The sequence below is a fragment of the Hipposideros armiger genome, unplaced genomic scaffold (genome assembly GCF_001890085.2).
Source record: "Hipposideros armiger isolate ML-2016 unplaced genomic scaffold, ASM189008v1 scaffold_10, whole genome shotgun sequence".
In the NCBI taxonomy this organism is placed as follows: Eukaryota; Metazoa; Chordata; class Mammalia; order Chiroptera; family Hipposideridae; genus Hipposideros; species Hipposideros armiger.
Genome location: NW_017731360.1, coordinates 1770768 through 1783925, shown reverse-complemented (window position 1 = coordinate 1783925; position 13158 = coordinate 1770768). Strand labels below are relative to the sequence as shown.

Below are 13158 nucleotides of genomic sequence, written 5' to 3'. Positions count from 1 at the left end.
GCAGGAGTAAAGGACAGTACGCTTCGATTTATATTTTAGATCGATCCTCTTGGCACAGAATGAACTGGAAGGAGAGAGACTGGGGGCAGAGGCCAGCACCAGTCCCGGCCATGATAAAGAAGAGGAAAGGACAGATTCGTGAGAGGAGTGGACATTGTCACCCTTGGGGACTGATACACTGGAGCACGGGAGGAGGGGAGTGGAATGAGGAGGCAGAGAAGAGAGCGGCGTCAAGGCTGAGGTGCCTGAGTAGATGGCGGAGGGAGAGCGTCATAGCGGGAAGGAGAAGGCTCCTCAGGCACGGCTGTCCACGTGGGCCGGATTCAGGGAACCAGGACCTCCCGGTTATGATCCTGCTGCTCTCAGAACTTTCGTGGGGGTTTCTCTTCTATTTTCCCACATCAATCAGAATATTAATTCCCATCCCTCTCCCACCCATTTCCTCTCAATATGGAGAAGCTATTTGGGGGAGGTACAAGCTCTTTGAGGGGAATCGCTGCCTAGAACCAGTCCATTTGGTGTTTTCTGGGCCCTCTGGGTCCACTCTGGGTGCAAGGACAGAGAAGTCCTAAGCCCAGGCTTGCCACTGAGTATAGCAGCTTCCGCACCCAGCATCCTTAGTGGCCGTCCAAACCTTCCCCTCTCTCTTCAAGCCTCCCCCTGCCTGATCTTCCTTCGGCAAACCACCGTGCCTCCTACCTGCCATCTAGATGACACCCCCTCCACTTCCAACCCTCCCCTCAAACTCACTGTAACTGCTTCTGTCCTTCCCTTCCCTGGTCCTAAGCCAGTTTCTCACCTGTGCTATGGGACTCGGTGCCATTAACCATCCCCTCTCAGCCTACACAAAAGGTTCCTGTCTCCTCCATCCTAGAAGACCCCCTCTACATCTCCTTTAAGCTATTCTCTTCCTTTCCCTCGTGAACGTCTTTCTGCATGCATCACTCGCATGTCCTCATCTCTTTTCACCCCCCAACCCAGTGCAAGCTAGTGTTCCCCGCAACCCAAGAAACTCTACTTACAGAGTCCTCATCCTGCATAACCCCGACCAGCCCAGAACCTCCTTCCTTCTTGAAACTGTCTCCTTCCCTGTCTCCTGGCCCCAGGACTTTCTGGATCTCCGCTGACCCTCTCTGACATCAACTCGGGCCATGTTGTACAGCTTGATTCCCCAGCAAATTTCCTCAGAGGCCCTTTGTTCTCTCCGTACACATTCCCCCAAAGCTTTTTGGGACTATCTTTTTTTTTTGAGAAATTTTATTGGGGAAAAGTGTGTTTTCCAGCTCCAAGTCAAGTAGTTGTCTTCAATCTAGTTGTGGAAGGCGCAGCTCACAGTGGTCCATGCGGGAATTGAACCGGCAACCTTGGTATTATGAGCCTGCACCCTAACCAACTGAGCTAACCGGCCACCCCTCTCCCAAACCTTTGGACATCTCGGGACGTCCAAACCCATCTACTCCAGAAGCCAGGTGGATGTCCCCCACCCCTGACACTTCTCATATTCTGTCTGCCACCCCCTACCCTGAAACTCATTCAGCTCCTGTGTCCCCCACTTTGGGAATGGCCAGCAACCTGGAGCCATCTTCCCTTACTTCCTACATTCAATGTATCTCCAGATCCTGTTGATTCCACCTCCCAAATATCTTTGGAATTGACTTTTCTCCATCTCCACTGCTGTCACCCTGGTTCGGTCTTTTTATCTCACACCTGGACAGCCTCTCTGTCCTCCTCTGCCTGAAGTAGTCCTCCCTCCAGATCCATGCATGCCTGGTCTCTGCCTCCTCTCCAACCTCATCTGCCACTGACCCCTTTCCCTCTTCACTCTGGCCCCCTTGCCTTCCTGCTCTTTTCTGAACACACCAAATTGGTTCCCATCTTGGGACACTCTGGAAGGCTCTTCCACCAGATCAGCAGTTTTCAAACTCTTTGATCCCATGACTCTATTTCACTCTTAGAAATTGAGGATCCCGAAGTGTTTCTGTTTGTGTTCAATGTAGGTTGTGTCTATCAACATTTGCCAAAATAGAAATTAAATCTGAGAATGTTTTAAAACACTAGAATACACAAGTGCATGCCCTGTTAGCTGTCAGTGCAATGGTGTCATTATCCTTTACAGGGCATCTCAACACTCCTTGTACACTTAAGAGAGAATGAGAGTAGAAAAGATGTATCGCGTCTTAGTAAATGTTTCACCTTGTAGATGCCCTCAAAGGGTCTCAGGGTCCCTAGGCCATACTTTGAGAACTGCTGAGCTAGAGGCTACGTGTCTCTCTCTTTCATTTCATTTAGGTCTCAGTGCAAATGTCACCTCCTCAGAAAGCCCTCTCTGCCCCTTATCCCCTCCCCAAATCATTCTTTCCTGTTGCTACTTCCATGTTCTTTATAGCACTTATTACCATCGGAAATTATCCATCTTCTTATTTTGTCTCTCCCCACTAGAATGCAAGCCCCATGTGGACAGAGATCCAGACCTTTCTGTTCACCTCAGAGCCCAACATAGTGCCTGACACACAGTAGACACTCAAGAAAAGATTCTTAAATGAGTTGTATAAAAGCAGTTGTTCTCAGCTTTTGCTGCATAGTAAAGTCATGGGGGCATGTTTTTAAACTTCCTGCATCCCAGCCAATTAAATCAGAATCTCAGGGTGGACACAGGCATCAGTGCTTTATAAAGCTCCCCAAGTGACTCCAATCGCAGCCAAGAATAAGAACTGCTGGTCTAAATTTGTAAATCCTCACTGATGGATGGCTGTTTATTCCTCACTAGGTGAGAATTACGCAGGGTGTAAATCATGGCAACTCGATGTCTTGTCTGCCTTGTGCTGGGTCAGGCCACCAGGCCAAGGAAGCTATCAGGCTGAAGTCCTTTGTGGGAGAGAAGTGCCCTCCTCTTCCGGAACTTGGGCCAATGCAATGGGATCTGCAGCCTGCATAGGTGGTGCTGGTTATCCTCACACACACATCTGCAGGGCTTGCTGCATGACTGCGTTCTCCCCCATGCAATGGTGTGAAATTCTGGTGCTTTGGTGACGCGTGGAGAATGATGATCGTTTCAGTAGATAGAGACAGAAATGAGACAGGTCCCCAGATTGCCCTGGGCAGCAGGGAGTATCACGCCGCTGGCCTTGCCTCTGAAGCGTAGCCAAATGTCGCCAGGAAATGACACACCTTATGCGATGAGCAATGATTCCCTCACGGAGGGGTCCCCAGAGCCCCTGCCTGCTTCAGGGAATCACAGGTCTGTTCTGGGAACCACTGCTTCCCCACAAAAACAGGAGTCAGCCACCATCCAACCCAAAGCAGCTCTTGGGGTTAGGGCTGCTAGGGAGAGAAAATGAACCCAGCACTGGGGCCAGGTACCCTCCATACATGGGCTCTTTCATCCCAGCGGTTGTCAGAGGGAGATAATGGTCTCCACTGCAAGGGGAGGAAACAGGCACAGACAGGTTTAGGTGACTTGAGTAAGGACACCTAGCCAGCTCTGTCTCAGCCAACTAGGTGGTAGATTGGAACGCTAGAGTCATCCACTAGTGAGATCTCAGGCCAGCTATGTGACCTTGGAGAAGTTGCCTAACCTTCCTAAACCCGTCTCCTTATCTGTAAAACCAGGGAAAACAGCACTTGCCTCCCAGGGTTGTTGTAATGGATAGAAAAGCACTAGTCATAAGCCTGAAGCAGAGAAACTGCTCAATAAATAGTAATTATAGCATTATTCTTAGAGGCTCCCAAATCCTTCTTTCCATGACAGCCTGCCGCTTCTCAGAGAAAAATTACTTAAATTTGTATGACACGACTTAAAAGTTCTTTCACGTGTATTAGCCCATTTAACTTTGGCAGTGGCCCAATGAAGTTAAAACTTTTGTCTACCGCCCCACTTTGTTTTTGCTGTTTTGATGAAGACCCGGGTCCAGAGAGGTCAAGTCACCTGCTCAGGTCCCATGGGGGTGAGTGATAAATGTCCCAACTCCCTGTCCAGAACCTTCTTCACCACAAGGCAGCAGCCACAGAGGCTGTGACTGACCCTGGCCCCAGGCAGAGGTTACACCCTGGGTTCTCTGGGAAAGAGAGAGGCGGAGAAGCCTGAGGTGGGAGGGGGTGCGGAGAGGAGGGTGGAGCTATGTCCTTGATGTGGTGGCTGGGCCCAGTTGGGGTTGTCGCCACAGTCCTAGGGTTTGGCTGGGACAGCAACCGCCATTTCCGCTGGTGTAGCAATGCAGGGTGGATCTGGGAACCCAAGCTGGGCGGAGCTGAAAGGAGGGGGATGCTCTGCATAGCTTGGCCTGGGGCTCTTCATCATTGGGGTGGGAGTCTGCTCCTGCTCTGAGTCACTTGCATCAGCAGGCCCAGCTCCTAGACCCCAGCCCCTCCACAGGAGCAGGCACCTTCCTCCTGGTGGAGAGGGCTTAACTACAAGTCTCTTCTGAAAGATGGTAAGGGGCCAGGAGCAGGTGACGACACTTAGTGAGTTGGGATTGGGAGGCACCTCTTTAGGGCGGTTAGAGATACTGTCACGTGATAGGAATTGGCTGTGACCCGAAGACTGGGGAACAGGAGCCTTTGGGAGTGAGGCAAGGTCAGGTTCCTCATTAACACACAAGTAACCTGTTCTGTGGAGGCATGGACTTGGACTTGGGAGGAGAGAGGCTCTGCCCACAGCTCTGGGGCACCTGCCTGCAGTATGACCACAGGGAAGCGGGGCAGGACCAACAACATAATTTGCAGGGTCCAGTGCAAAATGAAAACCCGGCCTCTTGTTCAAAAACTATTAAGTTTCAATAGGGTGATGGCAGAGCATTAAGTCAAAATGGGTACCCTTGTAAGCACAGGTCACACGCCCATGAAGCCATCCTGAAGTGGGGTCTAGGGAAAGTGAGCAAAGGTATGAGGCCACATGAAGGGCAGTCACAGGGGTCTTCTTCTTCCATGCTCGTGGCCTCCTTACCAAAGCAAAGAGAACCTGTAAACACGTAAGTGAATAATTCTGGACACCCAACATTTCCTAAATGGACAGCACGCTCCACTGAGGTGTTTATAGCTTTCCCAAGTAACCAATCTACCTCGGCCAATCAGCGTCCTCAGAGAGTCCAGGTCTTGCCTTATTTGGAGGAGGGATAGCATTTAAATTTCACCTCTGTCTTGGGGGAGCTTGAAATGCTGGGAAATACTTGGAGACCATCTGGGAAAAAGGCCTCTGGAGCTGTTTCTTTAATTTACAGAACTGACAAGCAAGGATAGGGGCTTTTGGCAAGGACAAAGTGTGATGGCCCAGAAAAGAATCAAAGTATTAATAACGGGCTTGGCTGGCATGGTCCTCCAGTCCCCCACCCTGGGGTTTGTGTGGCTGGGAAGCCTGATGTCTCCCTTCCACCAAAGGGATCAAAACCAGCTTTCAGAGCAACATAAGCCGGGGGTAATTTTTAGCACAGACGTAACTTTCTAGTTCCTTTTTCCTACCCCTCATTTTTCAGTCGCCTTTAAAGAGGCCGCAGAGATCTAAAAAACAAATCCAAGTTTAAAGAGACAAGTGCAAAAATGCAAACTGGGCAAGGGGACAGAGCCGCCAGCTGGACAAAATGTGCCTGGAAAACAGCATCCTCTGCTTGACAGGTGTCGGGGATTTATGGTTAAAGTTTTGCAGACGTTTCAACACGTTATGAGCCAGCTCAGGAGACCCTCATAAAACTCTTATATGAAAGAACAAACTAGCTGATAAAAGTCAGCTGCTGCTTATAAACGCGCTGTGGGGATTGCAATTGAATAGTGGATTTATTAGTCTGGGCTCTCTGTGCGAATTAAGAACTACCGCGCACGTCTGAATCAGGAAGACAAGAGCCTGAGCGCAGAGGGTTGCTCCCTGCTCATGTGATGGCCGAGGGACCATGCTGACCCCCTCCCCCAGCACTGACTCCCTTAGCGACCAGACGGAAGATGCTTCACTGGAATCAAGCTGCTGGGGCTCTGCTCTTACAGTCCCCGTTCTCCCCTCTGACAAAAAGAACCAGCCACTCTCCATCCACAGCGTTTCCCGCTCCTGTTATAAGAGCACTTCTCACGATAGGCTTAGGAATCTGCCCAGCCTACTAAACCGTGGGCTTCTCTTATCTATCTTTGTATCACTGGTAATCGGTTGTGTGCTGGGCACACAGGGAGGCCTCTGAATGAGTAAATATGGATATGGCAGGCTAGAAGGCAACATGCCACGGAAGTTATTACTACCCCACTGCAGACAGCATGGAGGGGAGAGGGGGACAGAGCTGAGGTGCCTGTGGGAGTTGAAGATGAGCTAGATGTTGGGAAGCAAGATAAAGGGGAGAAGGGGTACAATAAGGACGTTAAGGCTAGTTTCTTCCCCAAAGGACAATCTTTGTGGACACTCTACCCAGCTCCGTGCTGCTTTTTTCTCAGGATTAAGGTTATTTCTTTTTTTTTTTTTAAAGGTTTTTTTTTTTTTTATTGGGGAATTGGGGGCATGGGAACAGTGCTGGGGGATTGGGGAAGGGGAACAGACAAGTTGCTGTCGTTTTGTTCTTCAATCTAGTTGTGGAAGGTTATTTCTTAAAGAATGACCCTACAACAGAATGAGGGGTACTTGATAAGAAGGCAGATACCTAGACCCTCCCACACGTATTGGATCAGAACCTCTGGGACTGGGGCCCTAATATGCTGTACCAGGTACTAGTCTTGGAAAAAAAATGACTTTCCTTTGCACTATGTAGAAACCAAGGAGCCTTCCAGGAATGATGGAGAGGAGGGAGTGTGCCTGGAAGGGGCCACCTCCCCACCCCCACCCATCATTCCTTAAGAACTGGCTTTCTCCTCCCAGCACCTGGCATACAGGGCAAAAGTGTAAGGCTCTGGCAGACGGCCCCAGGACTCACTCCAGCCCTCCTGGCTATGGGATCAGAAGGGAGATTAACTGGCAAGGTTGCAGCTGCCCTGAGAGAACCTTGGCTGCCTCCAGTGCCACTGCCACGCCAGATGGGGGCTGCACTTACTTCTGCTGTTTGGAGGCATCGTGTTCCAAGCAGGGCTGGGTATTCAGGAATATTCAGCTCTTGTCACAGCTGAGTAGCTGTTAGGGATGCTGTTGCCTTCTGTGGCACAAAGGAAACAGTGGTGTGAGGGAAAGACCCCTTTCACCAGAACCAAGAAAGCCCTGGTGCAAATTCTGGCACTGTCGCTGTCACTGACACGCTGTGGACACTTCGAGAACTCACCATGTCTCTCAAGGCATACTTGTTTCACAGCACAGAGCCACACACTTAGGTGGCTAATAAATCTCAAGTGAATTTCAGCCCCTTAAATGTTTATAAATTTTCCAAAAGCCTTCACATACCTCCTCTCACTGAAAAACTTACAACCCTGTAAGAACATACATCATCCTGTCCGGTCTACAGATGAAGAAACTGAAACTTAGAGGGGAAACAAGTTACCCCAGGTCACTTGGCTGGTAAGAGGCTGTGCTGAGACTTGAACCCAGGTCTGGTCACTTGCAATTCAGCAAGCTTTCCCGAGTTGATTATCAGTGCCCTAGTTCTTTCCCTCATCCCTGAACCTGCGCCTCCATATGTGCACTCTCCCTACCTTCTCACAGGGAGAAGGAATTATAAACAACCCAGCGCTTGAACAAGTTGCAGATGGTGCCTGGCCCCTATCAGCCTGATTAAAGTCAGACATAATAACAATCACCAAAAAGCCCAGACTCTCCTAGGGCAGGGAGAAGTCCTTCTCTTCAGATCCTAGGATCCCACTGGCTTTGAAAAACCCCTCCTCTACCTGACAGAAGAATCTTGTGATGGATTTCTAAATGTGGATGGGGTAGACAGGAAAGAAAGAAACCCCAATTTCTCATTCATCTCAACAGATTGCCTCATTGACAGAGAAGGGGGTTCTGAACACAAGAGTCTATTTCTCCAACTTAGGGGAACAGAAAAGAACTTGCATTTGACATCACGACCCACAAGCCAGCAGCGTGCTTGGAGGAGGGCTAGGTGGACTCCCATCATGATGATTCTCCCTAAATTAGTTTCTAAATTTAAGATGATTCCAGTAAAAATACCAACAATTCTTTTTATTTTTTATTATTTTTTTATTGAGTGGGTAGGGTGGGATTAGCGAATTGAAAACTCCAAGGAAAAAAGCATCATGAGCAGAGGTGGGAGTAGAGAGAGAGTTGCTGACACCTAACAGATAGTAGGACTTTGGAAACAGCCTACATGTCCGTCAGTAAGGGGCTAAATAAATTATGGTATACCCATACAACAGAAAACTATGCAACTGTTGAGAAAAAATTAAAGCTCTTTATGTATTTACATAGAACGACCTCCAAGATACAGCAAGTAGAAAAAACAAGGTACAAAACTGGGTATATAGTATGCTACTATTCATACAAAATTATGGAGAACACATAAAAACATATTTACTTGTTGTATTATTGATTGCTGTGGAACAAATTACCCCAAAACTTACTGACTTTAAACATTTATTATCTGCTTCCACGGATCAGGAATCCGGGCACAGCTTAGCTGGTTGCCTTTGGCTTAGGTCTTCATGAGGTTGTAGTCAAGCTGTTAGCTGGGGCTGTGGTATCACCTGAAGGTTCAACCAGGGAAGAGAGGCTCTGCCTCCAAGCTCACTCAGGTGGCTGTCGGCAGGCATTGGTCTCTCACATGAGCTCTCCACAGGGCTGCCCCCCAGCATCGCCGGTGACATCCCCCAGGGTGAGTGGTCCAAGAGAGTGGGCAACTGCACCCAAGAGAGAAGCTGCAGTCTTTTTTCATAACCTAGTTTCAGAAGTGACATCCCGTCACTTGTGCAGTATTCTTTTCCCCAGAAGGAAATCTGTAAGTCCAGCCCACACTGAAAGGGAGCAGATGTACAAGGGTGTGAATACTCCTAGAGGTAGGATCACTGGGGGCTATCTTAGAGGATACCCAGCACTGCACTTATATAGGCAAAGAAAAGTTTTGGAAGACTGCACCAGAAACATTTAACATTGGTTGCCTCCAGGAAATGGAAATGAGTAACTTGGGGAGAGGTTTTCACTGAATATGCTCCTGTAGCCTTTGAATTTTGTATAAAGCAATAAGCACAATGCCCAGCACAAACTTTTGATACGTGTTGCCTCCCATTCTTTCGCAAACGCTGCATGCCTCTCCTAGCAACCAAGTCAAATTAGCCTCAGGCCTAACTCAGGTGTCACTGCCACTATGAAGTATTCTCATAAGCAGGTAGTTATCACCTCTGTTCTCCCACAGCATTCTGTTTTAACCTCAAACACAACACTTTAATTATTGTATTACAACTTAAATCTCTTCAACTCAGTCTGGTCCTTGCATCATTAGCATCAACATTACCTGGAAACTCATTAGAAATGCAGAATCTAGGGCCCCGCTCCAGACCTACGGAATCAGAATCTAAATTTTAACAAGATACCAGTGATTTATATGCACATTAGAGCTTGAGAAACACTGGTTTAAATCTTTCCCTGGTTGAACTATAAACCTTTGTAGAGCTCTCTTTCATCTCTGTCCTCAGAACACATCATAAGACCAGACACCCAAATGTCTTTTGAGTTGTTTTATTTACAATTATTATGCATGTGATAGACTAGATTTTTTAAAAATTCCTGGAAGTATATCATATTGCTAAAAACAGTTATCTGGTAGGTAGACAACGTGCACTTTCACTTTCTGTAATACTTCAATTTTTTACCATCAGAATGTATTATCTTTATAAGTAGGCAAACATGAAGATCTGGAAAAACATAGGTAAAATGTAAGATATAATATTCATAAAATGGTATATAATAGTGTACATGATGGTACATAACTGTGTTGCTCTATATTTACAGATATGAAAAGATGGCCAAATTATATATTTTTTAAAAAGACATTCAAATAACACTATGTATAAATGATATATTTGTTTTTCTTTTTTAATTTGTGAATATGGACACTGAAAGGATACAGATCAAAATCTCTCTGATGGAGCTTGTTTTATACTTTCGTACATTACTTTTTTTTTAATTTTCCTATGATTTTTTTAAAAAGCATATATCACTTTTGTAATAAGAATAAAAGGGTCATTTTTATTTTGAAAAATATCTATACTCTTTCTTAAGCCCCTTTATACCCAACGATCCAGATTTTTACAACAGCCTAGGAAGTTGATGGGTCTAAGTACCACCACCGTTTCACAGATGAGGACACTGGGCCTCAGAAACAACCCTGATCACCTGACTCGGGGGTAGTGTTCTCCCACCCACGCAGCTACTCCAACATCAGAGGAATGTGGCAAAATCAGTTGCCAGCTTTGGTTTAAAAAAAAGCCTGTCACTTTAGGAGTCCCACTATCCCGTTACTCTCAGATCATAAGAGCAATGGGAGAGCGCCTTCCCAGACCAAGCGTTCAGAATCATTCACGCTGCACCACCTCCCCCTGGTGGGAGGCTCTGGGAACTAAAATGGGCTTGCTGATAAGGAGCTACTGCAATTGGAAAACAATGACTGTTTTCCATCAATATCACTCTTATTTCTTTAAATCACCAAATTCACTTTCTCTTTCTTCAAGGAGTTGAGACTGACACAAAACCAGGGCCTGGTATCAACCAGGCTCAGAGCTCTGGACGACGCCCAGGCCAGTGTCACTAATCTCTACCCCTGTCCTTTCCTTCCCGCCCACTTCTGTGGCTGCTGTTTCTGTGCCCTGTGCTCCTCTGCTCTTCTCCATTCTCTCTGCCTCCATCCACTCCCCTGAGCCTTAGGAAAGGGCGATGGGTGGCCCATGTACCCTCAGCCAGGACCTGGCAGGGAGAAGCCCCAGCATCAGAAACGTCTAGCACAATCCTCCCAAAAGCCAGCCCTTGGGCTCTAGACACTGATTTTTCAAATATGTCAGGTTGCAATACTGAAAGTTCTTTAGAAATACCAGGATGCAGCACCATCAGTCTTCGACTGTGTCCCCTGGCCTCCAAATAAATACACGGCTTCCTCACTCTTCCAGGAAGAAGGAAACATTCAACAGGATATCTGGAATAGGGAGAGAGAAAGACTGTGACATACCACCTCTCCAGAGAACACAAAACATCAGACTGGTAAAGATACAGAGGCACTGTGAGGGCATCTCTATAATGCTGCCAAAGAAGTGAGACACACAAAGGGCAAGAAAGGAGGGGAGGAGACATGAAGGAAGAAGTGAAAGCCAGCACCTTGTACAAGGTCTTGGTGTTCATCTTCCGAAATTCGGTCCCAGGCCTTGGGCAAAGCTTGGATGTTTGGCAAGTCTCCCCAATGGACTGAGGACAGGAGGTACTTTCTCTTCAGGTACCTTGCTGGAAGTTAAGGACTGCTCAACAAGAAAATGAAATACGCTCAAGGAAAACAATGCCCCGAAGAGAGCTACAGGGGCATAAAAGTGAAAGTGCAGCTATCCTGACATTTTCCAGGTGGCAGGACTCGCCCAGGCTGCACGTCTTCACTGAGCGCCTCTTCACTCCCATGGCTCTGTGCTACAGGGACAGAGGAACGGAAGATTGCTCCTGCAATCTAGGATCTCACCACAGAGAGGAAGAAAAACAAACGGACAAGGAAGGCTCTAAGCGAGACAAAACTCGGTGCGAGTTCAGAGGATGAATTCGTCCAGTGTAGAGGGCAGCAGGAAGATTCCGGCTGCAAGAAAATGCATAAGCAAAGGCACAGAAGCGGGGACGCCCGGAATAGATTCAGGCACAAGTCAACCTCCCAGACTGGCTGGCGCGGAACAGTGTATAGAGTAGGAGGAAAGGTGGCTGAGAAGGCAGGCCGCGCCAGAAAACAAAGAGCACTGCAGCCCAACTTAGGGCGTCTGCGCCCTGCCCTCCTCCCAACAGAAGCTACCAAAACTCCTATCCAAGCAACAGATCAGCACTCGACCTCCTGAAGGTATGTGGAGTGAGGTCACTCACTGGGCATGGCTCAGGGGGCAAGAAGCTGGAGACAGAGACCTGTCAAGAGGCTGCCTGTGACTCAAGTCCAAGTGAGAGGCAAGAAACCATGGAAGAGGCAGTGGGGACACAGAATCAAAGGATTTGACAGGCGACTGTAAACGCTCAGAGCAGTACCTGGCACAAAGTAAGTGCTCAATAATGTTAGCTGCATTTACGGTTCCTACTGCTCATGCTGCTGCTACTCTGCAAGTAAAAAAGAAATGACAGGGAAAGGGGAGGATGTTGCTTAAGTTTCCAGACTGGGTGACTGGACAGGGCTGATTCTACAATAATGGAAAGGGGAGTTGAGTGTGAGGGCTAGATAGAGGAGTTTGACTCTAACTTGAGTTTGCGGTTCCATGAGCAATCCAGTTAGAGGTAGCTCCAGGAAACTGAATATCAAGATTAGAGACAAGAATAAAGACTGGATATGAAGTTATGAAAATGAATGTAGAAACTTAAGCCAGCGGGCTAATGTGCGCTATCAGGAAAGACTTGAGAAAAAACCCAGAACTCCCGACTAGCTGGTGTTTCTGCTTCTACCCCATCCACATGGCCCCCAAGTCTTTCCTCAGAACACAGCCAGAGTGATTCTGTTAAAAACACACTTATAGGTTCGATCATGTTAGAACTTTCTAATAGCTTTCTGTCTCACTCACAGTAAAAGCCAAATCCCTCAAAGACCGTCAGGGCGCTACATGATCTCTCCCCATCTCTCTGACCGCATCTCCTGTTTGGCTCCCCATCTTTGCTCTACTCTAGCCACCCTGGCCTCCTTGCTATTTCCTGAACATATCAGGCGCACTCTCATCTCAGGGCCTTTGCACTTGACGTTTCTTCTGCCTGGAAGAAACTTCCCCCAAATAGTACATGGTTCTTTCCCTCACTCTCATCAGGTTTTGTCTCAAATGTCACTTTCTCTCTGAGGCCTGTTCTGCTCACCCTATTTAAAATTACAACCCCGGGCCGGCCAAGTGGCGCGATGGTTAAGAGCTGGCTTGGGACGCCAGAGGGCCCCGGTTCGGATCCGACATATGAGGGCTAGTGACACTGCCTTCTACAGCTAAGATGCTGAACAACAGCTCAACCTGGAGCTGGGCTGCCCTGAGTCGCCGGCGATGGCGTAGGCTGCAGCCCCTGTGGCAGTGGGTTGCCATGGGCTACCGTATGTAGCCGGCAGCCGCAGTGAGCGG

General features: G+C 48.0%; 1 protein-coding gene across 2 annotated transcripts in view; it reads right to left on the bottom strand.

Annotated features, from left to right (window-relative positions):
- Nucleotides 1–8280: 8280 nt before the first annotated feature.
- AIRIM (AFG2 interacting ribosome maturation factor) overlaps nt 8281–13158 on the bottom strand; it is a 9364-nt gene continuing 4486 nt past the window's right edge. For both annotated transcript variants that reach the window (XM_019656839.1, XM_019656829.1), the window contains exons 4-5: nt 11210–11328; nt 8281–11030 (exon numbers count right to left, since the gene is read on the bottom strand). In XM_019656839.1, the coding sequence (XP_019512384.1) occupies nt 10993–11030; nt 11210–11328 (157 nt within the window). In that variant the 3' untranslated portion in view covers nt 8281–10992. The remainder of the gene's footprint in view (nt 11031–11209; nt 11329–13158) is intronic.